We start from the raw sequence: 23303 nt of genomic DNA on the forward strand, positions 1-23303 counted from the left end.
TGGTAAAACAATTTCTTGAATGTACTACTATTTCAGATTGCAGGAAAGCAATTGTACTGTTAAAGTCTTCTTACATCAAAGTTACCTGCACACAAGAAAACTAGTAAGTTCAGGAGAGGACTAAATTAAATCCCTTCTCTTTTTAGCTTCTTGTGTATAGCAACTTTATTTTACAAAGCAAACTTTTATCATAGGCTTCTCCCAGCACTCTCAAGTGGTGTAGTCAAAAACTCCTTATACAACTGGCCCACATTTACAGCTTTGACTTTTACATGTTTGATCATTCACAGATGTGACTGATATGTTCTCTCTAGGAATCTCTAGATCATCCAGTATGACTTTATGGCCAACTTCTTCCAGATGTCATGCTGGAGGACCTGGAGATTCCTAGAGAGAAGGTCTCAGGTTTTAAAAAGAGGTGTTTACTCCACTTTCATGGGAGTTGTGTCCCTAACCCCAGTGAATGTGTATAGGGAACACTGTACTTTACTTGAAAGAACTAGGTTCAGTAAAAATGCTTTTACCTCTCTCAAAATAGGAAACAAGATATTACACACAACAAACATACATATACATACAATCATGTACCCTTATGTGTTCATAGCAAAATAAACCCATATGTTAATCACATAGTGATGCATAAAGTACACTGTATGTGAAGTAACTTCCATGAAGAAAAATCTTATGTGCAAAGCAGTTGTGACCTGAAAACTTTAATCCCTCATGGAAATAACTCCTTTTCAAATCTTTGCTGCCAATATAGTTTCACTGAAGTGGCTCACAAAATAACAGTCAATTCTACCCAGCAAAATTATTTTCATCTTATTTTGTTTTCTATTTGTTCATTTCATACTTCAAAATGTTCTAAATAAATATGCATGTAGCTAGGCAAACAAAAAAAAAACATCTCGGATACATCAGTAACACAAAACTGAAATCCATTTAATCTTGACCATGTACAGTGAAAAGAAAGTACACACCAATGAGCACAAACAGCAAATAAGTATTCTTCCAGCACACACACCAACTACAGTTATTTAACAGTTAAAATACTACACTTTGAAATGGAGATGTACAAAGGCTAAACAAATAACAAAGCTTGGCATTTTGAGGCATACAGAGCTCACAAGCATGCAAGACTGCCTTCATTCACTTAAACTGCTTGAAAAGGATATCTTTTCTGAAAGGAGACAGCTGATTGCATAGCTCCAAAAGAGGGGCAATAACTTTCCTACTGATTGTAGTGGGTGCTGGATACCACCTCATTTGTTTCAATAATTGAAAATGTACTTCTTCATAGCTTTATACAGTTCAGCTGTATTTCATAATGAGAAATTTCAAATTAATATTTGCTGCATGGTGACTACTTCAAAATTTACTTTGGGAAAGCTCTATAAATATCTGTAGCGTCTGGTAATCCCATTACCAAAAGCCTCAGTCCCTTGGTAACAGTTGCATTACCACATGGATGGAAGCTATATTATAATTGGACCATCATACAGTGATAGCTGCCATAAAGTAGGTCAATAAGTGGCAATTGTGTGGCTGAAAACACCCTGAGTGTTTCAAAAAGCTTGCTATTTGTAAAAAGGAGGACCCTAATCATCCCACCCAAAAGTAATCCCAATTCCTATTTCATGTGTTTACACACAAGTATTCCATCTGTCACAGATAGGCAACCATTAGCCATACATAAGCTTGTGTGTTCGGTTGTGTCCTGAACACTCTTAAACATAAAAATATAAAATAGTTGTCACTTTGAATGCTCAAGCACATCAACTTTCTTTGTTTTCTTCTTCTACTGTTGCTTTTCAAATGCAAAAATCAAGTATATACCTAAAGGAAAGGAAAGACAGACCATTAATAGCCTTCCTCCACTTCAAACATTTTTGCAAAATCACGCTGTTGCTAGTTTTCACCTCTTTTTTTAAACACCCTGTACCTATGTGTGCGTGCTTTTTTCTAATAGAGCTTGCAGCAATGCCCCACCTTTTAACGGTACAGCCTGCCCTCCCCAACCATGGGCTCGCCATCTGTGGATTTAAGTATCCATGAACAGCAAGACCCATTACCACTAATGGCATTGCACGCACATGACCAAGTGCAAGTCACCATTGAAAACCACCTGACTTGAGGTCCCACATTGTTTTCATCCACAGAGGGTTCATCCACAGAGGGTCCAGAATGTAACACCTGACGATAAAAAGGGCTCAACCCCATCGCCTTCCCCCCACAGTTGTCTGGCAGCCGCGGGAAGAAGGGGAGGAGGAAGGAGCCCCAACCCCATCCCCTTCTCCCCGCGGGTGCCTGGAATGGAAAAGCTGCAAGAGAAGCCCAGGTTGCATACTGACTGGCAATAGGTGAATACGATAAGATCCATGCCAAAGAAAGTTACATCCTGGGTCTATCATAGCAATGACGCTAATGTGATAATCTCCCTTAGACTTACAAATATCATGTTTCCCCAAAAATAAGACACTGTCTTATATTTATTTTTCCTCAAAAAGACACACTATGGCTTTTTTGAGGGGATGTCTTGTTTTTATTAAGTATGGTACAACAATCTATATTTATTCAAATATAGTTAAGTTGTCTTCTTCTGGAACATCCAAATCTGGAATTCCATCCTGAATTTCTTGCGACTCCATTTCCTTTAGAATCATTGGCCCCAATCTTTCCACTCCCTTCCCATCCCCTTCCATTTCGCGTTGGGCCTATCACTATGTCTTATTTTCAGGGTATGGCTTATATTGTGCAAATGCTTAGAAATCGTGCCACAGCTTATTTTATGGGTATGTCTTATTTTCGGGTAAACAGGGTATTAGTATTACAAAATCAGTTCATATAGACTGCTCTTTCTCAAGCAGCAAAATTAATGTGATCATTTAAATATGTACACTAACTAAAGCTATGATCAAGATTTAGTCATACATCCAGTGAATCACAGATTTTTCTCAGTCCTCCTGTTAGAGAAACGCATCCATCTTAAGATCCCATAAACCTGACATTTGAAGAAAGCAGTTAAACTATTCCAGTAATGTTTAAACATTGCTTATGGTACGTACTTGTTGCTTCCCATTCAGATTTACTCAAGGTTCCCTTAAAAAAAAGATATTCAATGATTACAAATAGAAATAATGTTTCAGTTCTATTCATTTTAACTGTTTGTACAATGAGAAACAGTGAAAGGAGCCAATGTGGTACAGTGGTTTGACCACTGGAGTATGACTCTGGAGACCACTGTGAATCCCAGCTCAGCCATGTAAACCCATGGGGTGGCCTTGGGCAAATCACATTCTCAGTCTCAGAGCATGGCAACGGCAAACCACCTCTGAAGAAACTTGCCATTTCCTTACAGGTTCATCTTAGGGTCACCATAAGTTGAAAATAACTTGAAGGCACATAATAACAACACAAACAGTTTCCACTTCCTGATTCAGTTTCAATCATTCAATTTCTTCTCTAAGCCTTTTCACACTTCAAAAAACCAAACTATAGTTTATTGCACTTCAGTGCTCTCGATGAAAGAACGATTGAGTAAACATAGCCAGAGGATGAGCAATGAGAAGTCTTGAACATCTCACTGAAAAAAAGGTATTGGGTTTGTGAACAGACCTTATTTCTTTTTATTTTCCAATTTTCTGCTTTTCTTGTATTTAAAAAAGTAAAAAATAAAAGAATTATTGGGCAAAGTACAAATAATATTTTTATATCAATGAATTTTTAACAGTTTTTTTAGTGACTATCTACTGTTCTGAACATATGCTGTCTTTTCTGTTTAGAGCATTAACAAATGTATAATTACAGTCAACCCTCCATGCTTGCATGCTTAACTACTGTAGATTTGATTATGTGTGACTTTTCCTGAAAACAGAGAGCAAGCAACTGTGAGCCCAATTCTGGTCATCCACCAGCCAGCCCACAAAGTACCCATCCATCACTATCATCTGTGCCACACACTGCTTGCCCTCAGTCCCTCCTTCCTGGAAGCCAGCTCAAAGGCAGAGGTGGCACACAGCAGAGCAAGGAGAAAACAAGTGCTGCTCCCCACATGCCCCTCTTAGCCTCCCCATTGCTCTCCCTTCCAGGCTGTTCTCTTTGCTGCACCCGGTGGCTCCACATGCACCTCATCTGTGAGAGAGAGGAAGAAGGTGGGCTGGCAGAGGACCCTGGGTTGGAGTGATCCACATAGGAAGCACAATATCAGTGGCAGCTCCCTTTTTCCCCTTCCCAGCCATGTTTTGAGGAACCTAGAGATATTTGCATTTTCCACTTTCAAAGGGGTCCTGCAATGCTTAGCTTCACAAATTTGGAGGGGCTACTCTACTACCACTATTATATTTTATAGTTTACCAATACTGCCAACAGATTTCCTCAGCAGAGAGCATCCCCTCCAACTTTAGCATACATTGAACGGTTTTGAGTGGTTAACCAGTGTCACAAACGGCTTGCCTATAGGAGGCAAAAATTGCCACCATGCACAAGTAATCAATTCCTATACATTCGAAGTTCACTTTTTATTTTCAAGTCACTGATGGGTTACAAATGACTTTCCATTACAATGTTGTGGGCAGCTAGCCTAGTAAATTATATAGATTAGTAACATTTATATATTTATTTACAAGGCTAACATTGTAGGATTTGGGGCACTTTGGATTATGACTAAAGACACTCATCCATCTTTTTTTAAAAGAAGTCCAAGCACTAAACAAGGGAACATGCTACCTTTTCTTCTACCTTCCAGGTTCATAACTTTCAAAGTAACAGGATTAAAGAGTTGTCTGCATAGGCAAGTAACATATTAGAGCCTCACTGCAGCAGCTCTAATGATGACAAAGAGAGACCAATACAGTTATTCTGATAGGAGCTTCAGACCTTGAAATGTCATTTACTTACAAGAGGTAGCTTTACTTTTTCATCTTTCCTGAGAATTTCTGCATGCTCATAGTCCTCATTATTATCTGAAGTCAACCTGGAACTTTCATCTGCAGGATATTTCTGGGAAAGAGATTAAATAATTAATGCATATACAGTCAAAAGATGACAATAAAATATATAAGAATGTACGAGCCATGCTGCATCAGACCAAAGACCTAACTTGTCCAACATTCTGCTCATACTAGAGCCTGAACAGACAGGCCAAAATAAAGCTGCTTCAGGTCACTTGAGAGCTATGATGTTTAAATTATGCATGCATCCTAAGAGGCTGGAAGTCGCACCAAAGCCATGCTCCAGTCCTAAGCACTGGAGCGCAGCTTTGGTGCAACTTCTGGCCTCTTAAGATGCATGTGTCATTTAAACCTCCCAAGTGACCCGAAGCAGCTTTATTTTGGCCTGTCTGTTCAGGCCCACTAGTTATCTTAAACCAGGGGTCGGCAAAGTGCAGCCCACATGATGCTTACAATGTCCTGAGGCCATTCTTGTGTCCCCTCATTAAAAAAAAGCAGAAAAAACATTTTATCAAAATCGGTGGGGATTCTCCAACACACAAGATGTGGGAGGAAGCTGGGGGCAATTTTGCCACATTTTGCCAAGTCCATGTTAGGTCGAGATCAAAAACATGACAAAAAATGCCCACATCCCATCTAGACAGCATCCAAGGGCATCTGAAGGCAAATCAAAATTTGACATTTTTACAGTGGTGTGGCACTCCCAAGGCTCCTAGGGCAATAAAACCCTTAAAAAACAAGAGCTGTCCATCCATGCATTAAACCATAGCATGCCAGCAGGATACAAAAGGAGCTGCTCCCCCTTTTGCACACTCCAGGAACTAAGCCATGGAGGCACACTGCCTCTAATGCAGCCATCCTGAATAGTAACCGTTGATGGCTGCAACCTCCATGTATTTATCCAAGCTGCTTTTCAGATTATCCAGTCTGGTAGTCATAACTATGTTTGGTGACAATGGATTCCACAATGAATTTAACAATGCACTATGTGGAGCATTTCACTTCATTTGTCTAAATCTGTCACTATACAGCTTCACTGAATGTTCTCAGATTCTAGCATTATGAGACACCAAGATGTTTCTCCCTATATATTTTCACCACATCATGGTTCGTCTCTATGAGCATTCAAACACACATTTTCCATAAACTTGCTAGCCTTTTCCTTCCTTAATCTGGAAAGTAGTTAGTAAACATTGATTAAGAAACAAGTTATGTCTTGATATTCATTGCAACTTCTTCTATTATATGAAGCATATTGAGCTTTCATATTTTTTGATTACTCCAAGAAAACAAGACTATTCCATTGATTCCTAAAAATGTGGTATATTTCTTTATTTTATTACATTTATATCCCTGCTATCTTGCATAATAGAATTCAAGAAGGAATGCAACATGCTTCAAGGCTATTCCATTCAGGAAGTAACCAGACCTAAAATCACTCACTTTCTACATTATGTGCCCTCAGACCATTCTTTAGAATTTGTCTAGACATAGATATAAACATTAGTTCCCAACATATTTTTCCTTGAGTATCTTTTACACCATTAATTCCAACACTCCTTTACTTATGTATATGTGTACAGGAATGCATGACTGTTCTGCATCCATACAACCTCACTGAGTTTAACAACAGCAATAAGGCACTGATGCTGCAACATGACAAAAGTCTTGCATGGATTCTAAGAAATTACCTTGGAATCAATTCTGTTGCTATCAAAAAACACACACTTCAAAATGAACATTAGAAAAAATGTGTAGTGTGAACACAGTATTTTATTCTGAAAGGTGACTGGATACTGACAGAATGATCAGACTGGGGAAAATAAATTCTATTAAAATGCAAAATAGCACAGGTATGGTAAATAGAAAGAATTTTTTTAAGTAAAGTTCATGTATTTAAAAAGCAGCTGTATAGTTGATAAGGCCAACAAATGGGCACATCTGTACTTTTAAGTACTAACCTCCAAGGCCTGCATTTGTTGCAGAAGTAATTTATGTTCCTCATTCTTAATCTTTTCTTCATAAAACTCCCGGAAAGTCTTTCTGTAGACTAAGTTCATGCCATATTTCTTTGCCATTCTGCAAACAATATTTTTTATTTAAAATACTGGTACTTAACTAGTTCAAAATCACTAGTATTTGAAAGTATTACAGAAGAAACTGGTAAACCACCTGTGAGTATGCCTTGCCTTTCTTATACCTATGAAAATAATGGTATCATCATAAGTAGACAAGCAACCTGAAGGAACATACACACACATTATGCTATTCTGTGCCATAGTGACACCTTATGGTCTGACAGAAAATGGCAACAATTCTTCTATATGCACTTTATGCCACATCTGAACATAACCTCCTTTTCAAAACTGCATAAGGAGATGTAATCTAGCCCACAAATATCTGCGATCAGCATTTCCCACACTGAGGGATGGCAATCATTAGGCCCACTTTCGGGTTGCCTCAGTGCAGTAGCTCATCTTTATCTAAAGAGACAGGTGAAAGAAAGAAGCAGCACATGAGAAATTGTGTTAACAAATCAGAAATAATGCACAACAGATAATAATTTGTTAGAAGCAATATACAGGGTGACTGATAAAGAATGGTGCAAAACCAAATTAAGAATAGCTTTACTTTTGCATCCATTCTTTTTTAATCATTCGATAGACCTCCCATTAGAGCCTCTGAAATGGAACAGCTTAGTCATAACACCTCCTCAGACTTGATGAAAGCTGCCTTATGGAACTCAGTACTACAAGGAAATAACTGTGGCAAAGAATTTAGTTATTTCCAAAGAGGAATTATATTATCAATATAAAATTCTATCAGTAACCAGGTAAAGGTATTCCTCATTGACAAGGTTGTCAAGTCATGTCTGACCATAGGGGGCGTTGCTCATCTCTGTTACTAAGCCAAAGTGCCAGTGTTGTCAGAGACTACTCTGTGATCATGTGGCAGCATGATTGCACTGAATGCTGTTTACCTGCCCACCGGAGTGGTACCTATTTATCTACTTGCATTTGCATGCTTTCAAACTGCTAGGTTGGCAGAAGCTAGGACTGGTGATGGGGGCTCACCCCATCACGTGGCACTTGGGCCTTGAACTGCCAACCTGCCAATTTTGCTATCAACAGAGTCAGCATCTTAACCACTTCAGCCACCACTTGCCAGCTGATAATACTGAAGTCCACCTCAGTCCTCTGCTGCCATATAGCTACCATATTGTGACTGGCTGTTTTTGAGTTGTCTCAAGTAGACACTGTGGGGTAAAAAAGGAATAGTAAATGTATCACCCTTGAGATGCTGCTGAATTGCAATTCCCATAATCCCTCACCACAGGGATCTGACCACCAATAAAATGAGAGGTTGGACATTAGATGACATTCTTAGATGACAGGAGGTGCAATCCACAATATATGGGTTGATTCCCAGAAACCAACAGCTCCAGACCAGAATCTAAAAAAAATTTCAGTTAAGAACAATGATTTCCCCTCTCCTCCAATTTTTATTATATAGCCTTGTTCAATAGAGTAGATATTTAAACAGAGAAGCTTAAAAGATAGAAAGGGGATTTTGTTTTGTCTTTTGCAGACCCATGGTGACAGTGGATTGCTCCTCCAGTCATCCAATAATGGGATGTACCTACTTCATCTATAGCTCTAGCTACTATAATCTTTTAGAATTGCTTGAAGAACTGTGCATCCAAAAGCAGCGTGCACAGACTTATGTTACTCTCTCTTATAACGCCTTATGAACAATGATGATTCCTTCCAACCCGAAGCTTCACATACTTCTCTCAACGAAGATGTTATTTGAAAGGCTGCTTATGTTGCCATTCATCTTGTAGAATGTGCCCAGACATTCCTAGGTCATGCTGTGTGCACATAATCACAGCATAGATGGATACATGCTTTCAACCATCTGGAAATCATTAGCTTCATAGCATTGATACCCATCATCTTAGGATGGAAAGAAATAAAGAGCACTTCTACCCTTCTCACAGTTGGTTTATATTTTTGCAGTATGTGAGTTTTAATGATGAAGAGTAAGGGAGTCTGACACAACAGAGCAGCAGAACTGGAACACAGGGTACACTGGAAATAAGGAAAGCAATCACAGCAGAATTATAGAACGAAGTACACCAATATTACAAAGGATATTGATTGTGAATATAGGAATACTGTATAGTGAATATAGGTGCAAGGAAACAAATAGGATTATTTAAATCGAAATTAAAGGAAATTATAATAAATAAATTGACTCTTCTCTGAGGGGAGGGGAGACAGTGGGAGAGGAGAGTATTAAAAATGTATATACTGTACTGTGTAAACGGATTTTGGAAGTTAGTTCCAAATTTGTTAGTAAATCATTAAACTATGGAATGTATCATGTGAAATGTAGAAACTGTGGTAAGTGTATGGCAACACTTGGAATAACTGATTTAAAAAAACAGTATTACAAAGGATTACAATGAAAGGAATGCAGTCAGAAAAGACATACAATGAAAGGTCAGAACATCTATATTTGAGGACATGAAGGTCCAAACTACACATTACTCCAGGGGTAGGCAACCTGCGGCCCGGCGAGGCCTTGGGACCAGCCCCAGCCCAGTCCTGCCGCCGATTGCCGCCGGGGCCTTTGGGGGGCAATTGTCTATAGAAGCCTCAGAAACATGCATTTATATTAACATTTTTTTAAAAATCAGCAAATTTTTTCATGTGTCCTCCATTTTTTTAAAAAAAGTGTCTTCCATTTGAAAATTTTGTCCTACATTTGTCCTGGTTTATTTATATATATAATTTTTTTAAAAAATTATTTAATAATAATAATAATAATAATAATAATAAAAATTTTATTTATATACCGCCCTTCTTAAAATCAAGGCGGTGTACAACAAATATGCAGCATATAACATTACAACTATACAAAATTGGTTAAAACAATACAATAATAATAATACAATTCATAAAATTCATACCGGCAAAACAATGCTGACCACGAAAAAAGGGGGGGGGGAGGAAGTATTCTGGGGCAGAGGTCAGGGGTAAGCCTGCTCAAATAAGTAGGTTATTTATTTTTTGGCTTCGGCCCCCCAGTTGTCTGAGGGACAGCAACCCAGCCCCCAGCTCAAAAAGATTGCCTACCCCTGCATTACTCATACCATAGATTTAAAAAGCCAAAGCATTTATAACAGCCATTTTTTCCACTTAAAAGTGAACATTAGAAATAAGAACTTACTCTATCAGCAGTGGGAAATAAACTAGGAATTCTGGGACATTAACCACTCCTTCCAAGTGAAAATCATATTTACAACCAAACAGGTCATATTCTCCCTTCTTCTGAAACTTGACTGTGTATATTTCATTCCCAAATGAATCTGTCTGTGAAGCTTCAAGGCGCTTTCTACAGTAATACATTTTAAAAACAGAAATAAAGTTTTAGAAAAACATAAAACCAGGGTTTTTGGCATTCTTAGCCCTTTAGAGAGAAACTGAAAAACAGCATGATATACCCAATGTCAATGCCATCACTAACATTACTAAAGAAATAAGATTTGGGGAAATAATGATAGGATCCTTGCACTAATAAATTCTTTTACCCTCTATCAAATGTATTATTCATAATAGCACTGTATTTTGAAATAAATCTTCAAAATGGTTAACCAGTCTCATTGCTGTTTATAAGCCTTGCTTTTAAGTAAATTGGTTCAGTTATTGACCTCCTGCAGATTTGTTCTGGTCCCATTTTAGTGCTCCCACCGTGACCATGTAGTACAAGGGATGGCACCTAAATGTAAAAAGCATCAATAGCTTCTCTGGCATTGGTGCTGAAAGGTAAATTATCTCAACATTAAGGAAATGGCAGTACTGCTCTGCTGCACTCAGTGGGAAGAGGTCTACAAAATGGAAACAAAGTCCTGAAACAGTGCCTCAAGTTGTCAGTTATTAATGAAAACACTGACTTCCATTACCTTCATAAATAAGGGGACTGGAGACTTAGTGGTAAATAGACCACCCCTTTGGAGCGGCCTGCTGCAGCCCCTTTCAGAGTCAGAACAAGGTTGCCACAACTACTTGCCACAGCCCCAATCCGACCTTTCCCCGACACTAAAAGGAACAGCAAAATTCCACTCCTTTTTGCGCTGGGGAAAAGGCACCTGGACGCAGCACCAAAGGAGCACCATAACACTGCACGCTGTGCAGTTGGGCGTGTGGCGTGACAGGGTTGTCAGGGCATGTGTCATGCAGACACCACACCCAACTCTGCCCCGAGGCCAGCATATAATGCCGATCTGAACTCAGGGGTATGAAAATTCCTAAGGTCTTGGAATATTTCTGGCTTGGTATTCTACCCCATTTTCGAACTCTTATGTGACAAAAAATTCAAGACAGACAAGACAGGTAGGAAATCTAACATCATAACTACTCTAGTGAATAATATGAGCGATCAGCTATTTCTCACCATTATCAGTACAACAGGAAAAGGTTTTCCAACTACTGCCCAACAAGCCTATCTTTGTAAGTATTCTTCTTAATTCTAAATTTATGCAGGAAGCACTGAGAACTTCTACTCCCAATTCTCAGCAAATTCTTCATTTATCCACACTTACACAAGTTCATAGCTATCTGGAGTTGTGCCAATGAAATATCCTCCAGGGGAAAGCCGTTCACAAGCATTTTTGAGCATCATATCAGCTTGCTCATAGGTCTCAAATGAATAATGGTACACAAACTGACAGCTGCAGATATCAAAGTACATGTGCCGATCATTGTACTTTTTGGACAGAAGTTCCTGTGACAAATACAAGAAAATTAAAAATAATTTCCCTCACTACGGTATACTAACCATGGAAACTGTATTGAAAACTAGGAAAAGTTCTGATTATTCTTCATTCTCTTTCCAACTCAAAACCTGTAAATTAACATGTTACTTTTGCATCCTTTAATATTAATTGTTTTATTAGGAGGTAAATGCTAAGAATGTACACACATATCTTTATATAGTCAGCACTTCATTACCACAGATTTTTTATCCACAGATTAAAGCATCCATGACTTGGAAATATTTTTAAAATATATAAATCCCCAAAAGCAAACCTTTCATATTTCATATAAGCGACACTATGTTACTATGACATTGAATTTTATGGAACGTAAGCATCCACAGATTTTGATATCCACAGGGGGCCATAGAACCAAACCCTAGCAGATATCAAGAGTCCACTGTACTAAAAAAGAACACACATCCTTTGGAGATAGTCATTTTCATAAAAATAATTAACAGGTTAATTTGTGATTATATAGTACAAGAGTGGTGGATTGTGAAGCATGGTAGTTTTTCAGCCTCCAGGCTTCTCTAGACACCTTGGAGGACCCTAGGAGCAGTAGTGAATTTTAAATCAGTCTCCCAACATCCCGAAAGCAAAAAAGGAATGGCCTAAAGAAAAAAAGTAAGTGGAAACTGGGAGTGACATCATGTCCAATTTCAATTTCAGTTGGAAACTGTGCAGTGGTTTTTGCAATGATGGAGGCAGAAGCTGGCCTCTGAACAAGCTACAATTGTTATAATTTATACTTATATTGTATTTTTATATTTATACTTGTTATAAATGTAGCAAACATAATTCAATAACTTATTTTGAATTTTTGATGGCATAATTATCACAGGAATACAAGTACTGTAGCAAGTGGATGCAACATACTTTTAAACATTTCTTTCCCTCTTTTCCCATCTACAACTCACAACTGCATGAAACATGTAGACATACGAACATTTTTGCATTCAGTTTGTGCACAAATATCATTCTTCAAGGCATATCATTCAAGCAAGTCACACAGCATTGTGTTTCATATTAATAGTTCCTTTCCCTTTCAATAATGCAACAGTATTACATATAGTATATATGATAAAATACATGGTTACCGGCAACAATTTTAATGTAAATCTGCAATACCTAGCTTATCTCTACACATGGTGTTTTCTAAGGTTTTCCTTAAATCACATTTAAGTACTTCTAAAATTACACACTAATGCAAGGTACCTGAAATCATCATCACAACAACAACAGCAACAACATGAATTTACTATACCTTTGTGCTGTCAGCAGTTATAAATTCTGCGCTGAAAATTCTCTCATTGTGACGACCACGGTTTCTCATATCTTGGTACCGCTGCTCACACTGTTGTACAGAAATACCAGCAATATCTATTTTTAAAAATGAGTAACAAAAACTTCAGAAAGGTATGATACAGGTGGAAGGAAACATAGGGTTGTCTATATAAACTGGAGGCTTACCATGCAATCTTATACACTTCTAATCAAAAGGACATCCCTCTCAATCCAATGGAATTTGATTTCAAGTCCAATAATGTTTTAATATTGTAAGATATTCCCAAATTCACCAAACCATGCTCTGTTGTGCATGCATGCAAAATATATGTATACACAAAGAGAGAAATTGTATGATTAGTTAACTGAACTATTAATGTGTGTTAGCAGGATGTTTCACCATCTATGTTCTTCAGCTGTGCAAAGTAAAAGAAAACTTTATCCAACATGCCACTTAAGAAAGTAGAAGATGGAGTGTTCCAAAACAATGTTATATACGTATTATGGTCCAAGATGAGGCCTCATAAAGTTTTAAGTCATTAATCCAAACATTTTCTCCCCGCCCCCGTCCCCCAGGTCCTCAAAATAGATGGCACTTCAGTACCAAACACTGACAAATGAAACTGTGTTTTGATGCTCTAAATTAAAAATGTCTAGCCACTAGATGCTCCAGCTTCTTGGTCAGGACTGCAGAGTTGTAACTGCTGATAAAAAATGTCCTGAAAATGCAAACAATCTCCACAGATTTTCTGGCTACCAAAAAGCAAGAGGAGTCTTTTTAATGGTTTTTAATAAGTCATTCAAAATGGTTAAGAATGGATAGTTTTCCGTGATAGCTGTAATTAAGAGACGCTGAATAAGAATTCACCACAAATGGAACGCACTGTTGGCTGTTGCTCAACTCGTATTTTTTGCACTGAAAATTTTATTCTCCCTTAATGTTTTAGTCAGTGATATTGTAGAATACATTGATAGAGTCTATGAAGGAGTAGAGGAAGAAATTGATAGCACACCAACACAGGATGTCAAACTGACATAGGCAATTGGAATGCAAAAGTAGGAAGCAGAGAAGAATCAAAAACAGTAGGTAAATTCGAATTAGGCAAAAGAAACAAAGCAGGTGAGCATCCGATAGATTTTTGTGAAGGCAACTACCTATGCATTGCTAACACATTATTCATACAACCAGAAAGAATGTTATACACATGGACATCACCAGATGGCCAACAAGAAAATCAAATATGTTTTAAAATGTTTTACTGTTTTAAATGGATTATTTTAATTGTTTTTAAAGTGCTGTTTTGATGTGTGTGTGTGTGTGTGAGTGTGTGTAAGCTGCCTTGGGTCCCAACTTGGGAGAAAGGCGGGATAAAAATAAAATAAATAAATTATATAACCAGGAGCAAAAGATGATGAAGCTTTTTTCTATTACCCAAGACTAGACCAGGCGCTGACTGTGGCACAGATCACGAACTACTCATATCAAAAATAAGAAGAAAACTCAAGAAGAAAATAAAACCAGTCATCATACCAAAATATGATATAAATAATATCTCAACAGAATTTACTGACAACATAAGAAACAGATTTGCGCCACTAAGCATAATAGACCACTAACCAGAGGAACTATAGTCTGAAGGCAGGGACATAATAAAAGAAGAATGCAGACAGACACTTTCAGTAGACAAAAACAAAGAAAACCATGGATCACAGATAAAACACTACAAGCAATAAAGCAAAGAAAAGAAGAAAAACAAAAGGGAGATAGGAACAAACTAAGAACAATGAATGCAACATTACAACAGTTGGTGTGGAAAGATAAAAAAAATTACTACAATGACCAATGTAGAGAAACAGAAGACAAAAACAAAAAGGGAAGAGCAAGAGATCTATTTCACAAGATCTGGAAAATCAAAGGAAAATTCAAACCAAGGACTAGGACACTCTATGACAATAAGAATAATATAATTCAAAACCAGGAATGAATAAAAAGATATTGGATGTAATACACAGAAGAGACAGATGGGACGAAGATGAACCCCAAATTCTAAAAAGCAAGGTGGAAGCTGCAATAGGAGAAATGGAAAAAAACAAGCGTCCAGGAACAGATGATATTCCAATCGAACGGCCAAAAAGACAAACAAATGGGTCCTAGAGCAGATCAAGCCAGAACTCTCCCTGGAAGCCAAGGTAATTAAGTTATGACTGTCATACTTTGGCCACATCATGAGAAGGCACAACTCATTGGAAAAAACAATAATGCTAGTGAAGGTGGAAAGAAGTAGAAAAAGAGGAAGGCCACATGCTAGATGGATGGACTCTATGAAAGGGATCACAAATATGAATTTGCAAAAATTGGGCAGAATAGCAGAGAACAAGGGATCATGGAGATGTCTCATCAGCAGAGTCGCCATGGGTTGAGATTGATGTGAGGGCAATTAACAACAAATGGTTGAATACTCTTTTAAGCAGTTTTTGCTTAGATTCAGTACAGTCAGCCCTGGGTATCCATGGAGGATCCGTTCTGGATACCCAAATCTGTAGCTGTTAAAGTCCCAATCCTCTTAATGGTGGCGTGGCCACAGAGACGATGGGACTGCTGTTCCGCTCCCTGCCTCACATCTGCTTGCTCCCTATCCCTCTTCCCCGCCACCTCCACCCCCACTCCTCTGTCCCCAGGCATCCAGGATCCATTCAGCCGCTAGACAAGGGCTGGTTCTGGAGACCTGAGTTCGAATCCCCCAAGCAAACCTCCCAGGGGGAGGAGAAGGCTCCCTGGGCCGCAAGGGCCTGTGCTTTTTGAAGAGGGGGAGGAGGAGGGACCTCTTCCCCCTCCAAAAGAGGGGAGTTGGGGGGCAGAGCTGTACCTGAACTTGTACGACTCATGCATGGCAGCCATGCAGGCCTGGATACAGAAGCCCTACTGTATTACAGTTGTGTCTGATTTTTAAAGCTGAGCTGTAGATAATATTTAAATGTGCAAAATCTCCATTCCAGGAAACTGTGAGTATCAGTGGACTTAACATGAAGATTAGTTACAATTCTGTGATTCTTAATGGTGAGGAAGAAACCAAGCAAAGTTATATGTGGATGTTCAGTTGTGTTGGTAAATGTACAGTCTGCCTGCGTCATACACAGGCTTGCCACCCACGGACTTGAGCTCACGTGAACAGCAAGCCCAGGGGGACAAAATGGCAAGCAGGTGCGCACTACCATTAGAAGCAATAGGACTTGAGGTTCCGCACTTTTTCGCATATGCAAACAGATCCCCTGCTTATACAAAAGGACCACTGTATATTTGACTGTCGCATAGATATAGGTACATAAGCATTTTGCTATCCTACACACTTCTCCCCAGCATGAAATATTTACCTATGCCATCCCTGTACCAGATAGCCAACTAGTTACACCAAAGAATTTCCACTAAGCCCTACAGAATGTGCAAGCACAACAACCTGTGGTCTAGTGAATCAGACAATGCTACAATGCTAGATAGTTCAACATCTTCAAACTATCTGACACATCTCTCTATTTTTCTGTGCAACTGGAAAAAATATTGTAAGTACTAAATAAATCATGTAAATTCCAGAAATTGTGCGTACCTCCTATAAAATTCATTTACTTTCTTACCTGTGCACACAAGCCTACTGATTCGACCCTTTCTCCATTTCAGTAAGTCTCCACCTTTACCACACCCCAGATCTAACACTGTAATGTTTTGCTTTCGCCTTCGTACTTTGTCAAGGAATTCACCTGGAAAAAACACAATTGTTGGGGTAGGTAAATCATCAGTTTCTTGACAGTGCATCCCCTCAGTAATTGTTCTTTCTTTTAATAATCACACAAATAATTTAAATACCAAAATATAATACTCACTTTAAAAAGGCAAATTCATTTGTTTGAAACAATCAAATGGAAAAATACTAACAATGCAATCCTATAAGTTCATAATATGAGCATTTTTGTAACACAGATGCCAAAACATGGGGAAATTGCTCACGTCACTGAATCCTCTGGTTTGTGACTATAACTAATGTGTTTAAAAGACCTGTGTCTGGTCATCCCTTAAAGTAAATACTAATGAAATATTATTGTTTAGTTCACTATCAAGTTGTGATTTATACAGTGGACCCTTGTTATACGCTGGGTTTGGTTCCAGGATCCCCCATGGATAACAAAATCTGTGGATGCTCAAGTCCCATTAAATATAATGACCTAGCAAAATAGTGTCCCTTATAAAAAATGGAAAACCAAGGTTTGCTATTTGAAATTTATATTTTTTGGAACATTTTCAAACCATATATGCTTGAATCTGTGTATAAAAAATTCGTGTATAAGAAGGGCCGACTGTAATTACATGTTTTCAAAACCATGATAGGGACAGGGACCCTGATGGACATGTGTGGTTGTTTGTATTAAGAATTATATAGCAGTAGTAACTAGTATCGTGCTAAAAAGTGGTGTACAAACTCAGAATATGAATAATTATAGTACTTATTTAACTTTGAATTTTGGTTTCAAGGATCAAATCTGAGACTAACACCAATTTAGCCAATTCTATCAGATATGTAACTTTCACCTTACACCAAAGAAGTAAACATCTGAATATATGAATACTCGTTAATATGCTTTTTAAAAAAAAACAATCATACCAATGAGCACACTCTTTATCCAGTTGTTAAAGTTCCGAAGATGGAAAATGCGACTCAGACTGCGTTGCTGCAAACCAACCTCTTCAAGCTTATTATAGTGTGCAGCTACAGCTTCTGTATGCTGAATAAAACACAAAATGAAAGACAATGCACAAAATGTATCATCTGATATACATTCAGTTATTACTTGAAGCACACAGCAGCAGCCAGCCTCAAGACAGCAGAATCTGTCATGGTCCCACAGCAATCGGGAGGGAGTGGCCTCTGGCTGCTTCTTTTGCCCGTCTGCGTGAGACCATACTGACTAAAAATCATTGGAAGTACCAGCATTGTTTTCGATTACAAGTAAGAGCACAAGGCACACACAAAACCCTGTTTTGTTGACTTGCTTAACAAATGAAATCTATTTAAACCACAGTTCCTAGTTTGCACATGTCAAACCAGGAAAACAGAACTGAATTCTATAGTGAATTGCCCTTCTGCATTTTGCATTTAACACTAGTTTATGGCTCAAGATTGTGTGAATTTTTCTCATGTGAAAATTACTAAAATTTGTAAAATACCAGTAACTCTATAAAGTGAATAGCATAGTAAAATTAACATGACACTTACAACCAATGTGAAAGTGAATCACTGTTTTGGTAGGGAAATCACATAACATAACTTAATAAGAACAAATATTGTTGAAAAACTTACTTTTTTCTTTTCAGAATCTGTTTCTCGTTTTTTTTCTCCTCTTCTGCTCTCAGAAGTACTGGAGTCTTCTTTTTCAGTTGTGTCACAATATTCTTTATTTGTTTTATTATCTTCTACAGTACTAACAGGCTTTATCTCAGAGTCTGGAAAAGTTTCTCTATTTGTTTCTTCAGCCAAGTCCTTTCCATCCTCTGGAAACCCAGTACTACTTACAGCAACCTGAAATAAGAATGACAAGTTGGGATTGTAAACCCAAATTCCCTGGCTCCAGTAAGAAGCACATCAATTCAATATCTCTCAGCCAACCTATCATACTGAAGCTCAATGAAATACAAAAATCTAGAGACACTCATTAAGTCACACACAGTCTGTGCAGACTGCGGCCTGCAGCCATCTCCAGCTGCATCAGATCGGGGCCGATCTGGCCTTTCCAGGGCGCTAAAAGGAGCAGCAAAAAGCAGCTCCTTTTTCTACCCTGGAAAAAATGAGATAGCCGCGGCTTTAAGGCACTCTTTTGGTGCTGCGTCATGTCATATGATGCCATGCCCCGACTCCACCCCCAGGCCAGGCTTAATGGCTGGTCTGCACAGCCCCTAATTTCTGGATGTATATGTGCCATTATTTCACCTGACAAGAGAGATCCCTAAAACAATTCTGTGAAAGGGCTGGACATTTCCATGTCAGAGGTTCCATGCTGGAACAAGGAAATACAAAGGCAATTTTCACTTATTTTTCCTCCAACATCTTCCATATTGCTCTAGTGGCTTTCTCAGCTTTTCAGAGAGGAATGAGGCAACAGAGGGGAAGAGGAATAGTAAAAATAGTTTCCAGACCCATTCCTTCAGAACAAGCAAAATTCTAAATTATACTTAAATCCAGGTCACAGCAAACGTAAGTCAAAAAACACAATATAGTAATTCTTAAAAAGTCATTACAACAAGTAGCATTTTAAAAAAAAACCAAGCAAGCCAAAGACCTGTTGAAACAAAAGTCAATTAAGTATTTTAAATGAAAGAGGCAATTTAGACCTTAGGAGAACAGAGTTTCACATCCTGGATTCTGTAACTGTGAATGCCCCTTTCCTCACTCCCATTAATTACACTAAACAGTGTGCTATCTAGTAATTTAAATGATATCCCACAGTTGCTGACTGCTCAAATATTGGCAGTCAAATAACACCCAACACAGTGATGCTGTGTCATACCACAAAAGCACAGCGCACCATCAAGAGATGAACAAACACACAGCTGTCTTATCTGGATGCACTTCTACATATGGGCACCTATGACAACCCACACATCACCTCACATTTCAGCAAGCAAGGAAGTGGTGACTGGAATAATGTGAGTCCAGTCAGAATTCAACTCTGCATTTAGGATTTTATGTGTTATCATACAGGCTTATCTAAAATACACATACATTCTTTGCCTACAGTGCTGAGCTGCTTAAACAGCAAAGTCTCAAAAGTGCTGTCTCAAAAACCTACCTTTTTCTTTGCTTGAAACTCCTCGGTTTCATCAGTCCATTTTCTATTTCTTGTTCTGTCACCAGTAGCATCCCCATCTCCTATTTGCTCCTCCCCATATTTTTCATCTGAAGGTTTATCAACATTTTCAAATATAGAGGAATCAGCCTTTGATTGTTTAGCACTTGCACTGTCAGCTTCTTCGACTTTCTTTCTTTTCCTCTTTTCCCCTTCCAGTACTTCAGACATGTTAGCTACAGAGTTTATTCTTAAATAAAATGTAAAGAGAAGTTATTTCATTCTACTGTTATTTGTTAATGAAAGATAAGACCTCAGATCCAAATGTCACCTCCACTAAATGTCACATTTTTAACACTGTATGGTTGATATTGACGTTATAGTACTTCATACATTAAACAAAACTCAAATTATGTATTGAATCAAATTTACACACTCATTTGACTAACTAGCCCTCTTCCCTAAAACAGGCTGAAGGCAGATTTTCAAAAAATCAGTATGAGAACATTAAATCATCAATCGATGGTAACACCTACACCAACTAATGCGTGTGTGTATGGATATTACTACAATAATGTTAAAAAATTCTCAAACTTAAAAGTATATTCACCATTCAACCAAAAATGGCATTTATACTACAAGAACAACTCATATGGAAACAGATCTTTTACAGATATCATCCCAAACAGGCAGTGATATGCTTTCCTTTACCTAGCAACAGGTCAGATGGGAAGTTTATAACGAGTCTTTCTTCCAGGATACACCACTTTATCTCGCCCCCATTTACCTCACCTACCAAAATAAATCAAAAAGCATTCTGTGGCCATTAAGAGGCCACCAGGGAAATATGAAGGAGAAACTGCCCCATTAGGTCTCACCCATTCCACTACGTCTAGAGTGTGCCCGGAGGAGGGCAACCAAAATGGTGAAGGCCTGGAAACCATGTCTTATTGAGGAGAGACCTCGGGAGCTGGGAGTATGTTTAGCTTGGAGAAGAGATGGTTAAGAGGTGATAGCCCCGATTAAGTATTTGAAGGGGTGTCATATTGAGGATGAAGCATACTTGTTTTCTGCTGCTCCTGAGCATAAGACCAGGAACAATGGATTCAAAGTAGAGGAAAAGAGATTCCACCTAAACAGTAGGAAGAACCTCCTGAAAGTAAGAACTGCTTGACAGTGGAACACACTCCCTTGAAGTATAGTGGAGTCTCCTTCTTTGAACAGAGGCTGGATGGCCATCTCTCAAAGGTGCTTTGATTGAGTTCTTGCACAGCAGAGTAGGGCTTGACTGGATGGCCCTTGTGGTCTCTTCCCATTTTATGATTCTACTTCATCTTGTCTAACAATCCAACAACTCCATGCAGGTTTACTCCAGATAATCATGCATCACATTGCAAGCAACTGGGATTTCAGTGTGAACTGGCCAAAACAGGAGCGGGCTCTATTTCTAACTCAATGATTTTCAACCATTAATTGGTCTATCAGGATTTCGGGACAGTGGTGTGTAGTTTGAAGGGGGGGGGGGGGAAGATGTGTCCAAAGTTAGAAAGTTAATGTTTAGAAATTAAAATAAATCATTTGAAATAAATGCACTGCATCATGTTTTCACTCGCAATATCTCAAATAAAAATATTGGAGAAGTCCAATAACATTCAATATCCACCAAACAGCGATATCTTTATTGGGCCAATAAGGTATCAATATCTGGTGGATGTTGGATGTTATTGGACTTTGCTATATGTCTCACACAGCTAACTGATTAACTTACATCATGCCTTTCTCCCAGCTTTAGGCAGCCTTCATTTTTGGCTGCATTCGCACTGCAGAAATAATCCAGCCTGACACTACTTTAACTGCTGTTCCTCAATGATATGGAATTATGGGAATTTTTGGCCTGTTACAGACTGCCAAAATAAAGCTGCTTCGGGTCTCTTTGGAGGTATGCTATTTAAATGATGCATGGGTCCTAAGAGTCCGGAGGTTGCGCCAAAGCCACACTCCATTCTTAAGCACTGGAGTGGAGCTTTGGTGCAGCTTCAGGATTCATAGGATGCATGCATCATTTAAACAGCATACCTCCAAAGAGACCTGAAGCAGCTTTATTTTGGCAGTCTGTAACAGGCCATAGTTTTGTGAGACCTTTAGCTTTCTCTGACACAGACCTCTGGTGCCACAACAAACTACTAATCCCAGAATTCTTCAGCACTGAGCCAAGGCAGGTAAAGCGGTCTCAAACTGGATTATTTCCACAGTGCAGATGCAGCCAGAACCAACTGATTTTACAGCATGCCTTTCTCCCAACTTTAAGCAACCAGTTCATTTATTTATTGAGTTAATCTATATCACGGCTTTCTCCTCAGCTGGTTCATTTATTTATTAATATAGTTTACATCCAGACAGGCCCTCCTTTTCAAGGACATGTCTTCCATTTCAACCTCCTGGTCCAGGACGGCGTCCAAAACGTCCTTCATTTTGGACATCACAAAGAAGCATGGACTTATATACTATATATATATATATATATACATACACACACACACACACACACACACACACACACATACACAATTGTTCTATGTATCGTGATAGAAATACTGCATAGATCACCTAGTATGTGTATTTTATGCTGCTTAATATGTGTATTTCATGTAATGGTTGTCTTTTAACCTGCCTCGAGGCGTGAGGAGGGGTGGGTAAGAAATAAAATAATAATAATAATTATTATTATTATTATTATTATTATATTTACAGTTATAACCCGCCTTTCTCCCAGAACAGGACCCAAGGCGGCTCACAATACAAAAAACCATTAAAAATGACATTTTTAAAAAAATATTAAAATAGTTTAATAAAAAATTTAAACGTATAAAATTTAAAGGGTTAAAAAATAATCTAAAAATTAAATAATTAACCCCCCCCCAATGAATGCAATTTGGACAGGCCCTCCATTTTATCTTTGCGGTGCCCCCCCCCCCCGTCCTCCGTTGCGGTTCTGAGGACATTTGGTCTCCCAGCTTAAACCAAGCCCCTGCCAGCCTTAGAGGAGGCACCCAGTCCTTTCTGATGAGCTCCCAGCCTTTGGCCCTGAACAGCCAGGAGGCCCCAAAGAGCCCTGGAAGAGCCCTCTCTCCCGCCTGCCGCCCTCAGGAGGCGAAGAAGGCCGCCGCCGCCCCCCGCACCGCTCCCGTCCCTCCTCACCCTCCGCGCTTGAATGTCCCGCTCGCAGAGAAAAGAGGCGCGACGACGACGTCGGACGACAAACAGTTTTGCATCCGGGGTCAAACCCCGCTCACTTCCTCCTCCTCCCCAGAAAGGTCAAAGGAGTCAGTAAGCGCACGTGCCCAGCGTGTTTCTGCTTCTTCCTCCCCTCGCAGAACTACAAGTCCCAGGAGCGCCCCGCGAATGGAGCATGCGCA

General features: G+C 38.8%; 1 protein-coding gene across 2 annotated transcripts; it reads right to left on the reverse strand.

Annotated features, from left to right (window-relative positions):
• Positions 1 to 921: 921 nt before the first annotated feature.
• On the reverse strand, positions 922 to 23200 carry LOC149317177 (mRNA cap guanine-N(7) methyltransferase-like). 2 transcript variants are annotated; one of them, XM_089516967.1, is made up of 12 exons: positions 23086 to 23200; positions 19891 to 20137; positions 18405 to 18623; positions 17709 to 17829; positions 16687 to 16809; positions 13037 to 13152; positions 11557 to 11738; positions 10185 to 10349; positions 6911 to 7028; positions 4897 to 4998; positions 3066 to 3099; positions 922 to 1836 (listed from the first exon to the last, which is right to left on the reverse strand). In XM_089516967.1, the coding sequence occupies exons 1-12, from the start codon at positions 23157 to 23159 to the stop codon at positions 1799 to 1801; spliced, it is 1539 nt and encodes a 512-aa protein (XP_089373093.1). In that variant the 5' UTR covers positions 23160 to 23200; the 3' UTR covers positions 922 to 1798. The 2 variants fall into 2 exon arrangements, with proteins under 2 accessions (XP_089373093.1, XP_089373094.1); XM_089516968.1 differs by lacking the exon at positions 23086 to 23200 and adding an exon at positions 20599 to 20688.
• Between the last annotated feature and the right edge of the window lie 103 nt (positions 23201 to 23303).

This window comes from Sceloporus occidentalis, unplaced genomic scaffold (assembly GCF_023333645.1).
Source record: "Sceloporus occidentalis isolate IW3139 unplaced genomic scaffold, rSceOcc1.0.p SCAF_3, whole genome shotgun sequence".
NCBI classification, from domain to species: Eukaryota; Metazoa; Chordata; class Lepidosauria; order Squamata; family Phrynosomatidae; genus Sceloporus; species Sceloporus occidentalis.

Coding starts and splice junctions, on each gene's coding strand:
- LOC149317177 (XM_089516967.1), bottom strand. CDS start 23,159: ATGCAAAACTGTTTGTCGTCCGACGTCGTCGTCGCGCCTCTTTTCTCT. Junction 17,830..18,404: donor CAGATTCTGAAAAGAAAAAA/GTAAGTTTTTCA, acceptor TGTTTTATTCAG/CATACAGAAGCTGTAGCTGC. Junction 13,153..16,686: donor CAGTAGGCTTGTGTGCACAG/GTAAGAAAGTAA, acceptor TTTTAAAAATAG/ATATTGCTGGTATTTCTGTA.